We start from the raw sequence: 15,423 nt of genomic DNA, 5'->3' as shown, positions 1-15,423 counted from the left end.
TTTAATGTATGACTAATTGAGTTGAATTAATAGTGTGGTTTTAAAGATGTAAATTTGTGATTCTGTGCTCATGAGTTCGTGTGCGTTAATCTGAACTGTGGTACGTTTTTCCAAATGCACCATGAAGAAATAAAAACACAACACAGTAGGATCTTAATCAATTATGTATTGAATGATGGCTTACATATGCAAACTCAATTCCAAGACGCTTGGCATACCTTTATTCATTCTTTGACATTTAATAGGCTGACACTCGAGGCATTAGACAGAAATATAAGCCTGCAGGATAAAGTCTCCCGATTGGCTCTCAGCTGACTTTCAAATTAAAAGCTGTCCTTGTGACAAACCCTTTGTGTCAGAGTTATTTCTACTTCCTATTTCCAACTCTGAACACAAGCGTTGAAATTTTGCCAACCAATTACCTCATGATTTAGTGACAAATGTCAGTTATAAAATAAAACCCTCGGATGTGTAGGACTTTCAGTACGAAAAGCTTTGCTTTTTTATCTGCACTGTGTTACAAAAAGTCCTACACCCATCAAAAACACACTTTCCCACAATGCATTTGTTCTGTGAGGATAATGATATGGCACAAAGTAATTAAAATTTTACCTGAAAGTCACGTTTACTGGGTCCTTATAGGTTCTGATTTGACAGGAGTCATCATGACTTTGTGAGAGCCAAATTGATCAGCTGCACCATGCACTTAACTAATTCAAGAAGATTTTAAGTGCTTATTCAATGTCTCTGTGCAAGAACAACACAAAAAAACCACAGTCTATCCCTTGTCATAAGACTAAATTGGATTTGCATGCAAAACAATGAGATGGGCTCGACATGGGGAGATATTGGCGTTGGTAAATACATATCTTTATCAGTCATATGTTACCATGAAAGAGAATGAAATTTCCACATAAGAAATGCCACTTCAAATCTTACAGTATATTATGCACAAAAAATGGTGGTACCAAACCAGAGAAAAATCCTCTGTGGCTCCAAGATAGAAAAAAAAAGTATTTTAGAGAACAAAGTCTACTGATCTGGAAAAATGCAACCCATTAGCTTCATCCTGGCCGCTCGCATGGACGCTGTGTGTTTGGACCAATCTGTGTAATGAATTACAAAACAGCTCCCGCCCTCCAACAAACCACCTCTATCTGTGGAGAGTGTACTTCCCGTATACTCACAACTTCCACAGGTCCAATGAATCTATCATGGAGTCATTGTGGACTCCACACTCTGTTTATCAAAGTCACCACGATGGATGAGACCAACTGTTTCAGTAAAGCTTTAGAAAGCAAGACTACCCTGAGAGAAGGTCGAAAACGTGGGCAAGCTTGCCAGACCAGCACTGGTTTGGATGGGTTTGGTTTATTAAATCTGTACACTCTATTTCAATATAATCAGCACATTTTGTTCCAAGAATGTAAGATATCTTTTTTTTTGTTTTAGTAATTGTGTAATATATATCTCTACATAATACAATCCAAGTCCTCTGAACTATGTAGACATGTGCAAGTGTTTACTACCAACTTCGACGATACAGTAAAGGCAAAGACTTGTGGACACTAAGTTAGGATAATGTTGATACTTGAAATTTTTTTGAGTCCTCACAATTATCAAAATCTAAGTGCTGTAAGTAGTTCATACACGAGGTATCCAATATCTAATTGTTTTGAGTATAAAATAGAGGCAAAATACATAAAGAACATTTTGCAAGCATGACAAAAAAACTTCTACGGACACAATACACAAGTGGTCAAGATAATATGAGGGGGGTACCTGTAACCTTTTGCATCCTTGAGTGTAGCATACTTACAGAAGGGATGTGTTTCATGTTGATGTCAGGTCATACTGTGTCATGCTTTCACACATTTGTGAGCTTTAGCCCCATGGGAGATCCAAACACAGCAGCATGTTTGATCGAGTACACATTATTCTATTTACAGTAAATGACCCATGTGGGGGAAGTGCACTCAATCTGAGGAGGGATCACAACACGCTAATAGAAAGAAATTATTAGCTCCCTTTTCTAACAGCAGCATATTCTTTGTAAATGACAGTTCATGAGTGACCTCTCTCTCCTGCTCGGGTGTGATGCAGCACACTTCCCCTTCAGTTATATAAATAAGTGTGGGTCGGGGTTAATGTGAATCGAATGGTCATAGCATGATGTGCATCAACATAATGTGAGGTAAACCAGGTGTCCTGCAGTCTGAGAACCAGTGCCTTAGAGGGTCAGAGAGGTAAATCCGAAACAAAGCATGTAAACTGTGCTCTGTACTACAAAGAGCACGAGGGCCCTAAACTGTAAACCTCAAGAATTATTCAAAAGAAACAAAAAAATACTCAGAGTACTCTATTCATTCCATTTGACGTGTCCTTTTTTTCTGAATGCTTTTTCAGCTCTTTTTTTTTTCTCTTGTTTTCACTCAAGTAAATCACAGGTGACTAACTACGGAGGATAACAGGGTTCAGGTGAGTACCATGCTACATCAGGTTTAGAGAAGGCTATTGCAGACATTTTCTACAACATGTACAACCACATTTTTTTATACGTGTGAGTTACAAATATTTCAAAACATATCACCAAGAAACTAAGTACAGACGAGATGTTAAATATTTAGAGTCTTTAAAGGACTATCCCTCGGTCGGTAAGTGGATTTCATGTCACTCGACTTCAACTGTCCAGTCTTACAGACAAAATCTGAAAAAATGCTATTCAAAAAGTAGCAAATTTGGTCAATGTCTCTTTTCAAATAGTTATAGTGCTTTTAATGGCTTAAGACAGGGGTCTTTTATAATCTCACCCAGTGGCAATCTACAGAACTGTAGTGTACATTTGATGACACCATAGCTGCAAAAGTCTTATGTCAAGTCCAATAGGTAAAACGACAGCTAGTGCTGCCACACATATTTAAAAGTAGTATGCGTTATCAAAAGAAAAAGCAATTAGGAGTTTTTTTTAATAAACTTTTTTCTACTCTTAGTTCTTGCCGGGAGTTCAGCCCCGTGTTTAGCTCTGCGTTTCCATCTCCTAGAGGTCAGGCCTTCAAAAGCCCGGCTCTGATCCAAGTCTTCAGGAAGCTTCTTTTTTTGAGATTCTTCTGTGTGTGCCATGACTAGGAGACTTAAAACTCCCACTCCAGAGTCTCTTCACGATTGGCCGCCCTCTCCAGCCTGTGGATGATGTTATTGAGGTTAGCCATTTTCTCGTTGCGTCTCTGAGAGCTTCTGTTGAGTTTGGGGCTTTGGAAAGGAGGGAGCGGGTTGGGGTCCAGGCTGTGATTGGTGCTCGTCGACGGCCGATTGGGCAAAGTGGGCGAGATGGGAGCGGAGGAGGAGGGGACGGGGGAGACTGACATCATGAGGCCGGGGGAGGACGCAGCAGAGGGCGAGTTGAGGGAAACCTCCAGGCTGCTGCGACAGGGCTCTGATGAAGCCTTGAAGCTGACCGGGTCGACGGGGGACTTCCTGGAGTCTTCCCCGTCGTGTCTGGACTGGTTGGATCTCTGGGGACCCTCTATGGAGACGGCCACATGGTAGAGCCCGTTAGTCTGGCCGCTCATCCCCCCCTCCTCCAGCCTCAGGTTCTGACCAGCCAGTTGAGGCTCGAGGCAGCTGGCAGCACTGTCCTCATGCTCACTTTTCAACTGGGGGAACTGTGACGACGTGGAGAAACACTGAACTCTTGATCGTTTGACGGAGCCCTCCTCCCCGTCGTCCTCCCGGTCAGTTGCTTCCAGTTTGACATGTGGCTGTGGAGTGTTGGCGTTCAGAGGAAGGCTGAAGTGGATGTGCCCTGAGGGATGCCGCGGCCTCCTCTCCTCTCCGTCAGAGGTGGGGCTCCGCGTCATCGACGGGGAGTAGCTGTGGTGCTCAGCGTCTGTGTCGTTGTCTGGCAGACCCTCCATCAGCACCTCCCGTCGCATCCTGGACCTGTACACACACACTTCAGTTAGAAAGTCAAGCCTTCCAAGTTACACTTACAAAAATCTACATTTCAAGAGTTTTATTTCTGTATTTAAGTGATTAAAGAACAGCAGAGGTTACATAGTTGGTGGTACTGGCCTGTAGTTGTGGAACCAGTTGATGACAGTGTTGGTTTTGAGTTTGAGCTGGGATGCCAGGATCTCGATGGTGTTCTGAGAGGGGTAGGGCTCCATGAGGTAGGCCTTCCTCAGCGCTTCTTTCTCCTCAGCTCCCAGCACCACGCGGGGCTTCTTCACCTGGCTATATGGGCACAGGTCCAGCACGCCTAAGGCTGGACTCACGCACTCCGAGCGGTTGCTGGGCGAGTCGCTATCCGAGCCGGTGCTCAGCAGCCCGTAGCGCCGCTTCAGATAGGCTTGAGAATAATAAAGTGATATCCAGCATTAAGGTCATGACAAACGCATTATTCTCAAAGTAGAAGATAAGATAAGATAATCCTTTATTTGTGTTACAGCACCAAAGAGCAAAGATTGCAAACAAAAAGTACAATTTAAATAAAAAAAAGAAAAATTAAAAATGTACAAAAAATAGATAGATACCACAATATAGATTTTTAAAAATAGATTTTAAAAAATAGATCAGCTGAGTGCTGCAGTTTTGACAAAAATGTAGCCAGAATATTCAGTGTAACACAGACATGCACAAAGCGGTTTGATAAACATAATATAATATAATTATTACACAAGGTAAGAGTGAATTGTCCGGTTGTGTGTGTGGGTTTTGTGATCTACTGGGAGCAGGCTTGGTTAAACAGAAAAAAAAGAAGAGATATGTAATAGGTTTAAACGTCCTCACCTTTCTTCTCCATCTTCTTCATGGCCCTCAGCTTGTCCACATTATGAGGATCATTGAGCCACAGCTGCATACGGACAAACGGCTCCCTGCCTTTAAGGCTGAGTTTGTGCCAAGGCTTGGGCCTCGAGAGCAGGTCGGACACGGAGCCTTGGGTCAAACCCAGGATGGTCTCCCCGAAAAGACGCTGGCCTGCAGGACACAAACACACACACAGAGGGATGTAGGACTTGTGTCTGTGTTTCCAGGAGTGATATCTTAACCCCCAAAGAATGATCTCACACCCACCTAGGTTGTTGTCTGTTAGCACCTCCTTGACCTTCTTGGTGATGGCATATGTGTCCAGCTCTGAAGACATGGCCACCAGCTCCTGGATACCCAGAGGGTTTGTGGGCTGATGCAGAGACATGAGGCTGGGCGTGGATTTCCCTCCCTCTGGGTGGGGAGGCAGCCCCAGGCCAAGGCCCTCAGGCTGCTGGTTCTCCTTGCTGCTCTCCAGGGACAGGCTGACCGGCTCCACCAGGGGACTCGGGTGGCTCTCGGCTGGGCTAGGAGGTGGGGAGGGTGAGGACTGAGCCGTCGCTGGGCTTTTTTCTGAAAGGGAGGAGGCATCAGAATATCATTAAAAACCATTAGTTTACATGTGGGCAGAGAAGAAGTTCTAATGTATTTAAACAAATGTGGTCAAGCATCCCTGCTTGTACATCTCCTATGTGTATTATTTGCAGTCTCACCCTGAGCGTGGACCTGGTTCGGGGGCTGACTTAGACTCTGGCCTAGCTGGTCCAGTAACCACAGCTGCATGCGGATGAAGGGCTCCCTGCCTTTCTGGGTCAGCTTGCTCCACGGTTTGGGCCGAGACAGCATGTCGCTCACGCTGCCCTGAGACAGCCCGAGCACCTGCACAGTAAAACACAGGTTAATAACATGTGACAGCTCCTGCAAAACACAGGTTAATAACATGTGACAGTTCCTGTAAAACACAAGTTAATAACATGTGACAGTTCCTGTAAAACACAGGTTAATAACATGTGACAGTTCCTGTAAAACACAGGTTAATAACATGTGACAGTTCCTGTAAAACACAGGTTAATAACATGTGACAGCTCCTGTAAAACACAGGTTAATAACATGTGACAGTTCCTGTAAAACACAGGTTAATAACATGTGACAGTTCCTGTAAAACACAGGTTAATAACATGTGACAGTTCCTGTAAAACACAGGTTAATAACATGTGACAGTTCCTGTAAAACACAGGTTAATAACATGTGACAGCTCCTGTAAAACACAAGTTAATAACATGTGACAGCTCCTGTAAAACACAGGTTAATGACATGTGACAGCTCCTGTAAAACACAGGTTAATAACATGTGACAGTTCCTGTAAAACACAGGTTAATAACATGTGACAGTTCCTGTAAAACACAGGTTAATAACATGTGACAGTTCCTGTAAAACACAGGTTAATGACATGTGACAGTTCCTGTAAAACACAGGTTAATAACATGTGACAGTTCCTGTAAAACACAGGTTAATGACATGTGACAGTTCCTGTAAAACACAGGTTAATAACATGTGACAGTTCCTGTAAAACACAGGTTAATAACGTGACAGCTCCTGTAAAACACAAGTTAATAACATGTGACAGCTCCTGTAAAACACAGGTTAATAACGTGACAGCTCCTGTAAAACACAGGTTAATAACGTGACAGCTCCTGTAAAACACAGGTTAATGACATGTGACAGCTCCTGTAAAACACAAGTTAATAACATGTGACAGCTCCTGTAAAACACAAGTTAATGACATGTGACAGCTCCTGTAAAACACAGGTTAATGACATGTGACAGCTCCTGTAAAACACAGGTTAATGACATGTGACAGCTCCTGTAAAACACAAGTTAATGACATGTGACAGCTCCTGTAAAACACAAGTTAATAACATGTGACAGTTCCTGTAAAACACAGGTTAATGACATGTGACAGCTCCTGTAAAACACAAGTTAATAACATGTGACAGCTCCTGTAAAACACAGGTTAATAACATGTGACAGCTCCTGTAAAACACAGGTTAATGACATGTGACAGCTCCTGTAAAACACAAGTTAATAACATGTGACAGCTCCTGTAAAACACAAGTTAATAACATGTGACAGCTCCTGTAAAACACAGGTTAATAACATGTGACAGCTCCTGTAAAACACAGGTTAATGACATGTGACAGCTCCTGTAAAACACAAGTTAATAACATGTGACAGCTCCTGTAAAACACAGGTTAATAACATGTGACAGTTCCTGTAAAACACAGGTTAATAACATGTGACAGCTCCTGTAAAACACAGGTTAATAACATGTGACAGCTCCTGTAAAACACAGGTTAATGACATCTCTCTGACAAACATTGATTTGTATTTATCATAACCAGAAATACATCTGTTTGCATAGATATGGCTGGAGTGATCAATTCTAGTCAACCACCACTAGAGGGCAGCAAAACATCACAAATGTTAATGTGGAGTCTCTTCAGATAGTTCAATAGAGGTGCCGCTCAATAATCATGAATGTATTTACTACAAGAATGTGAGGGGACATAAACCATGGTTGAAGCCTCTTTTCATGTAAAGTTTTAAAAAAGTTGGTTTATTTAAAAGTCGGCAGACTGTCTTCAAGCAACGTCCAACTCAGCTGAGGATATTTTTAATCAGTCGATCTGACAGTCCGATCACAGAAAATACCAAGATGGAAAATAAGATGTAAGCAAGAGCACATGATGAAACCTGTATGTGTTATCTGTTAAACAAAGGATCAAATAAACGATAATTTTCCTCTGTTGCCCTAATTTGTTTCTGTGATTAATTTGTTTTTTTGATTAAATGTAATACTTGACATTTTAAACTGATGATTTAATTTATTAAATAAATCCTTATCATACGTCAATTGGTCACCACACAACACCTTCACACCTATTTTTTCAAGAAGAAACTCCACATCTACTAATTAATCATCCTGAAAAGACGTAAACAGCCACCCGGGTTGCCATGTTTGCAGTTCCCACACACACACACACACACACACACACACACACACACACACACACACACACACACACACACACACACACACACACACACACACACACACACACACACACACACACACACACACACACACACACACACACACACACACACACACACACACACACTCATACAGACACACACACACAGGGACACAGATATGCCTTGGAGCAAACCTCTCAAGGTAACAATTCAACGAGAAAGTAAGAAACAACCACAGCAGGACCCTAAGAAGACGTTTTGAAAGCTTCACAATGAGAAAAAGAAGGAAAATAATGATTCTACAGAGAGCTGCAGCGCCCTTATATTAGAGGGAATGAAGTGAGAGTTTGTGTAGTCATATAGTCTGAAGATGTGAAAATACAATGTAATAAATGTGTAATACACAGAGCCACAGGAAGAGGGCGACAACCTTCAGATGTTTCTCGCTCTTAGTGTGACAGTATGAGTTATCATCTCACCTTTTCTCCAAAGATCCTCTGACAGATGCCGTTCTTTGCCAGCTTCTCCTTCACCTGCCGGGTCAGCTCGATGGTGTCCACCTCTCTGTACATGTACAGCTCGTACTGCTCCGGAGTCAGCGGGGGCACGGTGGGTTTAAGGGCACGGGGGATGTACGCTGGATAGTATGAAAGCCTTCCAGAACCAGAACCAGGACCGGGAGACTCCCCGCTCACCGACGTGTCCGACTCCACCTTCACCTCCACCGGCCGGCCCAGCCCCAGCTCGTCGTCGGCCGCCGAGGCCTCCTCGCTGTTGGGGAGACATTCACCGTTCTCCAGGCGCGGCCAGGTTAGCCGGGGCAAGGCGGAGGGCCCGGACGAGGAAGAAGACAAGGAGGGGGAGACTGAGTTGAAGGGTCTAGAGCTGCCTACAATACCGTGCACCATCGAGCCTCGCTCCTGAGACCAGTGCTGGTCAAAGTAAGTGCCCGCTTCACCGATCTCAGATTTGACTTTGCGTATGATGTTCTGGACGAAGGCGGCCGGGGAGAGAACACTCAGGGGGGTCTGGGGGCTGCTGATGGGGTTGGACATGCAGACAGTGACACAGCCTCCTTCCTCCTGTTTGATGGAGATGGGTAAAGGCAGGCCTCTGGAGCGCTCGGGGGTGCCCAGGTGCTCTACCTGAGCTCCGGAGTTGGCAGTGGAGGGCCTCCCGCAGGCCTCCATCTCCATCAGGGCATGATGCTGGGCCTCCATCTCCCTCCTGGCCTGCTCCAGGATGCTCTTTATGGTGTCGTCAGAGCTGCCGCCCGGCCCGTTACTGCTCCTGCCTGACGAGCTGTTCAGAGACAACTTGCCGTCGCCTAAACAAGAAAGAGCCACAAGACGACGTTTTTAAAAAACACTTCAGAAGCAATAAAACGAAATAAAGACAGTTATCAACATTTCCATTTGAAAATCTATCAAAAGGGCTTTTAGGTGTGACTTGCTGCTCCAGCCTTACCTCCCCCCCTCTGGGACTGGATCTCCTTCTTGGCCTGCTCAAGGATATTCCTAATGGCGTCGTCTGACCCAGTTTCAGGAGTTCGGATGCGCGGAGTGATGCTCCCTGCCACAGAGGGTAACAGAGAGAGAGATAGAGAGAGAGAGCAGAGAGGAGGGAGGGGGGGGGGGGGGGTGTGAGTGGGATGGTTGATCAGAGAGCAGTTCCAAGGCTTTGCTTTTGACTGCTAGATCAATGGCTGCCTTTGAGCGCGTGCTGTCTGAGGTTGCAGTATACGGGAAGCTCAACTTTCAAAAAGCTGTGAATCTGGGGAGAAAACAAAGTTTAAAAGTAACACTACAAACATTGCAAAAAGGAAGCCGCGCAAGAAGTCAAGGATGGAGTCCAAGTAGATTAGAAAGCTTTCAAATGTACACGGGTCCACAAGTTAAGCCACCGAATCAGGATGGCATGATCACATCTTCTCCCTTAAAGTTAGTGGTTACACCGGAGCATCTCGCAGATCCCTTAAACACTCTGCTACAAACTTTTTCAAACAGCCTATAGCTCCAACCATCCTAACAAACTGAATATCTAAATCTTCTGTTTTCAAAGAGTGAGGGTTAAAGATGCCCAACTCTCTTCTGTTGATGACTGCAGTTGGAAAAACTTTTTTTAAACTATGTTATTATTATAAACAAACAGGACACAGCAGGATCTAGAATCACAACATGAATCAGTGTTTGTTTCCTGTGTGGAAGGAGGTGACTTGTTAGAATATGTAGATTATAAAGAACAGAACTGTGACTACATGATGCACATTGCACTTTGACACCCTGGACACTTTACACTGTTTACAATTCTAATTGTAAACAGTCTAGATTTTGCATATTCAAATATTTATTTTATTTTTTTACTGTATTTATGTGTGTTAGTATTTTGAGTGTTTATTGCATGGCCTTGCGGAACAGTCTTTACATTTCACTGCTCATCTGTATGAGCATGTGACAAATACAAATCTTGAATGTTGAATGTTGAATGTGAATCCACTCACCTCTCTGGCGGACCTGGATGGTCCTCAGAGCCAAGATGTTCTGTTCATCAGAGAGGAACTGTTTCATCTTATTAAAGGGCTCTTTGCCCTTCACCGTCAGCTTCCTCCAGGGTTTGGGTCTGGCGAGAATCTCACTGACCGAGCCCTGTGAGAGGCCCAGGACGTAGTGTCCAAACACACGCTGGCCAATGTTATGCTTCAGCAGCTGCTCTTTCACCTGGAAGGCGATCTCCGCCGTGTCCAGTTGGTCCTCGTCTCCTGCGGTCGAGCTGCCGCTCTCCGACTGGTCGCTTGGCAGGCCGACGTCCACGCTGCATGCGCCCACAGACCCCTGGGTGGCGGACATGAGGGCCACTTTGGCTGCATAGAGGGCGGTGGGGAAAGCCATGAAGCCCTCCTTTTTAAAGTGTGGAGAGAGCAGCTGCTTGTGGAGGATGTGGTCTCCTGAAAGCCTCTCCCCAGAGCACGGGGACACAGAGAAGGGACGGGGCACATCGTGGTTGGAGGAGGAGCCATCCAGAGTGGGGCCGGGGCTGGGAGAGGCACGGCCATCTGCCTGAGACGACGATGAATGGGAGCCCGGCGGCCGGCCTCTCTCCCTACCTGCATCCTCAGACTTGTCATCATCTGAGGAAAGAAAATACATTCTCACTGAGTGAGCGTATTGATCCATTGATTTGTTAGACTGATTGGTTCACTCATTGATTGGTTCGATTGATTGACTGATTGATTAAATTATTGATTGATTGACCGACTTGATTTATTGACTGATTGATTTATCAAATGATTGATTCATTAAATATTCAAACCAATCATTTCTTGATGGGCTGACGTCCTATGAATGAACTCATTTGCTATGCAATCTCTGAACTCACCTTCAAGACTCAGTTTATGAAAAAGATTTAACACTTTGAGCCTGACCAATAAGCTATAAGTAATCGACTGTGCTGAGTTTTCAGAAGACCTAAAACTGAGGAGTAACTTCTATTGAACTCACCAATGCTGTGCAAAACATGGACCTTATCCACCAGGTATTTGTGAGACGGTAGGAAGGCTTCTTTATCCAGCAGAAGAGCCTCTGCAGCTTTAGCAGAATCCTTTAAACACAAACACACAAACACATTAAGCTGTTGATTTTCAATTAAATCAATTACAGGTGCTGTAGATATCCTTATTAAGGATGACGCCTGCAGTAGCTGCTGCTGTGGTTTTCCTGCCCGACACAGAGCACATGAAGGAGAAACCAAATGTGTAGTTTGAGTTTGAAAAGATGGCGCAGAAGTATAGATACCTGGGATGAGCTGCCATTGGCTGAAGCCTGCTTCATTACCTTTAGGATGCTAGGTACAGAAACAAACAACATCAGAGAGTTACCTTTTAGGATTTGAGTTGTTTTTATGTAAACTGCACATTCAGATCCAAATGTTAAATAATCACCTGAGTTCAGTTTTAATCTCTTCATAGTCCATCTGGGATTGGAGCTTTGTTTCTAATCTCTGAAGAGGAGAAAAGATGAGCAGCATGTTAACCTCATATTAATAAGACTGATGATTTATGAGGATCTCTGAAGACAGGGGCGTGTCCGGACTTTTTGGACTGGGGGGCCCAACAGGGGCACAGGCGAGTACAGGGGTGGCCTGAAGTTTGTGAATGAAGAGCATTTATTTACCTCTTCTGTCTGCACTAATCACCTCGACTTTTAGGTACCACAAGAAAACAGAAACTTCTACATCTTCTAAGCTTCATTCTTCAAGGACTCAAAACAAAGATGGACGTCCAAAATCACAATTTAAAACAAACATCTGCACACTGAAAACTATGAGCTGCCTGCTGCAACACAGCCTGAGTCGTGGATTTAAAGATTAGTCCCACATCTGTGAGGGCAAATAGCCAATCATAGTCAAGGATTTTGGGGTGGCCAATAAGATTTCAAGGGGGGCCTATGCCACCCCTGGACACCCCTCTGGACACGCCCCTGTCTCAGGAGGTTTCCATCATGTTGTGTATCGTCTTCTATGACACTCACCTCAATAGCTTCAGTTTTGTAGGCAAGCTGGCGTTCCAGCTCTAGAATCTGATTGGCCGAGGTCTCTTGAACTTCCTGTAGAGTGAACTGCAGCCGCTGAATGTTTTCAAGCAGACGGAGGATTTCGCGATCTTTAGCCAGCAATGCGGCTTCCAACTGGGAGGGTAACAACTCGCCCTTCTCCTTGTTCCCCTGGGAAGAAGAGAAGGGCGCATTACAAAACACGGAGGTGTAAGAAGGGCAGAAAATGTTAAAAGCTACTGAATCACAACGTCTGAAGTGTTTATACAGTTAACTCTGAAAGAGCCACAACTCGAGATTAGTCAAGATCTATCCATCCATCTATGGAAAATGGACTTCAGCTTGTATATTTATTTTCTAGTCTTCTGACTCCTCAAAGCTCTTTTACACCGCAGGTCACACATTCACATTCACACTGATGGTAGAGGCTGCTGAGTAAAGAGTCTGTCAGTATTAACTAATCCATTCATACACATTCACACACTGATGGTAGAGGCTGCTGTGTAAAGAGTCCATCAGTATTAAAACAAACATCTGCACACTAAAAACTATGAGCTGCCTGCTGCAACACTCAAATCATCCACTCATCCATTCATACACATTCACACACTGATGGTAGAGCCTGCTGAGTAAAGAGTCCATCAGAAGTAACTCATCCATTCATACACATTCACACACTGATGGTAGAGGCTGCTGAGTAAAGAGTCCATCAGAAGTAACTCATCCATTCATACACATTCACACACTGATGGTAGAGGCTGCTGAGTAAAGAGTCCATCAGTATTAACTCATCCATTCATACACATTCACACACTGATGGTAGAGGCTGCTGAGTAAAGAGTCCATCAGTATTAACTCATCCATTCATACACATTCACACACTGATGGTAGAGGCTGCTGAGTCAAGAGTCATTACACATTCACACACTGATGGTAGAGGCTGCTGAGTAAAGAGTCCATCAGTATGAACTCATCCATTCATACACATTCACACACTGATGGTAGAGGCTGCTGAGTAAAGAGTCTATCAGTATGAACTCATCCATTCATACACATTCACACACTGATGGTAGAGGCTGCTGAGTAAAGAGTCCATCAGTATTAACTCATCCATTCATACACATTCACACACTGATGGTAGAGGCTGCTGAGTAAAGAGACCATCAGTATTAACTCATCCATTCATACACATTCACACACTGATGGTAGAGGCTGCTGAGTAAAGAGTCCATCAGTATTAACTCATCCATTCATACACATTCACACACTGATGGTAGAGGCTGCTGAGTAAAGAGTCCATCAGTATTAACTCATCCATTCATACACATTCACACACTGATGGTAGAGGCTGCTGTGTAAAGAGTCCATCAGTATTAACTCATCCATTCATACACATTCACACACTGATGGTAGAGGCTGCTGAGTAACGAGACCATCAGTATTAACTCATCCATTCATACACATTGCCACACTGATGGTAGAGGCTGCTGAGTAAAGAGACCATCAGTATTAACTCATCCATTCATACACATTCACACACTGATGGTAGAGGCTGCTGAGTAAAGAGTCCATCAGTATTAACTCATCCATTCATACACATTCACACACTGATGGTAGAGGCTGCTGAGTAAAGAGTCCATCAGTATTAACTCATCCATTCATACACATTCACACACTGATGGTAGAGGCTGCTGTGTAAAGAGTCCATCAGTATTAACTCATCCATTCATACACATTCACACACTGATGGTAGAGGCTGCTGAGTAACGAGACCATCAGTATTAACTCATCCATTCATACACATTGCCACACTGATGGTAGAGGCTGCTGAGTAAAGAGACCATCAGTATTAACTCATCCATTCATACACATTCACACACTGATGGTAGAGGCTGCTGAGTAAAGAGTCCATCAGTATTAACTCATCCATTCATACACATTCACACACTGATGGTAGAGGCTGCTGTGTAAAGAGTCCATCAGTATTAACTCATCCATTCATACACATTCACACACTGATGGTAGAGGCTGCTGAGTAAAGAGTCCATCAGTATTAACTCATCCATTCATACACATTCACACACTGATGGTAGAGGCTGCTGAGTAAAGAGTCCATCAGAAGTAACTCATCCACATTCACACACTGATGGTAGAGGCTGCTGAGTAAAGAGTCCATCAGAAGTAACTCATCCACTCATTAACATTCACACACTGATGGTAGAGGCTGCTGAGTAAAGAGTCCATCAGAAGTAACTCATCCACTCATTAACATTCACACACTGATGGTAGAGGCTGATGAGTAAAGAGTCCATCAGTATTAACTCATCCATTCATACACATTCACACACTGATGGTAGAGGCTGCTGAGTAAAGAGTCCATCAGTATTAACTCATCCATTCATACACATTGACACACTGATGGTAGAGGCTGCTGTGTAAAGAGTCCATCAGTATTAACTCATCCATTCATACACATTCACACACTGATGGTAGAGGCTGCTGAGTAACGAGACCATCAGTATTAACTCATCCATTCATACACATTGCCACACTGATGGTAGAGGCTGCTGAGTAAAGAGACCATCAGTATTAACTCATCCATTCATACACATTCACACACTGATGGTAGAGGCTGCTGAGTAAAGAGTCCATCAGTATTAACTCATCCATTCATACACATTCACACACTGATGGTAGAGGCTGCTGAGTAAAGAGTCCATCAGTATTAACTCATCCATTCATACACATTCACACACTGATGGTAGAGGCTGCTGTGTAAAGAGTCCATCAGTATTAACTCATCCATTCATACACATTCACACACTGATGGTAGAGGCTGCTGAGTAAAGAGTCCATCAGTATCAACTCATCCATTCATACACATTCAGACAAAGCAGTGGGAGCAACTTGGGGTTAAGGGTCTTGCCCAAGGACACACCGGACATGTTGCTGCTGGAGCTGGGGATCAAACCCCTCGACCTGACTGTTGAGAGACGATCGACTCTACCACTGAGCCACAGCCGCAGCTTATAAT

General features: G+C 44.0%; 1 protein-coding gene across 3 annotated transcripts in view; it reads right to left on the bottom strand.

Annotated features, from left to right (window-relative positions):
• Positions 1 to 151: 151 nt before the first annotated feature.
• cux2b (cut-like homeobox 2b) overlaps positions 152 to 15,423 on the bottom strand; it is a 102,331-nt gene continuing 87,059 nt past the window's right edge. For 2 of the 3 annotated variants that reach the window (XM_061037214.1, XM_061037216.1), the window contains exons 11-22: positions 12,369 to 12,560; positions 11,780 to 11,838; positions 11,634 to 11,682; positions 11,340 to 11,439; positions 10,343 to 10,969; positions 9,310 to 9,414; positions 8,322 to 9,169; positions 5,520 to 5,685; positions 5,074 to 5,379; positions 4,789 to 4,977; positions 4,054 to 4,348; positions 152 to 3,939 (exon numbers count right to left, since the gene is read on the bottom strand). In XM_061037214.1, coding sequence (XP_060893197.1) covers positions 3,132 to 3,939; positions 4,054 to 4,348; positions 4,789 to 4,977; positions 5,074 to 5,379; positions 5,520 to 5,685; positions 8,322 to 9,169; positions 9,310 to 9,414; positions 10,343 to 10,969; positions 11,340 to 11,439; positions 11,634 to 11,682; positions 11,780 to 11,838; positions 12,369 to 12,560 — 3,744 coding nt within the window. In that variant the 3' untranslated portion in view covers positions 152 to 3,131. The remainder of the gene's footprint in view (positions 3,940 to 4,053; positions 4,349 to 4,788; positions 4,978 to 5,073; positions 5,380 to 5,519; positions 5,686 to 8,321; positions 9,170 to 9,309; positions 9,415 to 10,342; positions 10,970 to 11,339; positions 11,440 to 11,633; positions 11,683 to 11,779; positions 11,839 to 12,368; positions 12,561 to 15,423) is intronic. The other variant, XM_061037215.1, reaches the window with a different exon arrangement.

The sequence above is a fragment of the Labrus mixtus genome, chromosome 5 (genome assembly GCF_963584025.1).
Source record: "Labrus mixtus chromosome 5, fLabMix1.1, whole genome shotgun sequence".
Taxonomy (NCBI): Eukaryota; Metazoa; Chordata; class Actinopteri; order Labriformes; family Labridae; genus Labrus; species Labrus mixtus.
The sequence above is the reverse complement of the archived record's forward strand: the minus strand, read 5'-3'. Positions and strand labels throughout refer to the sequence as shown.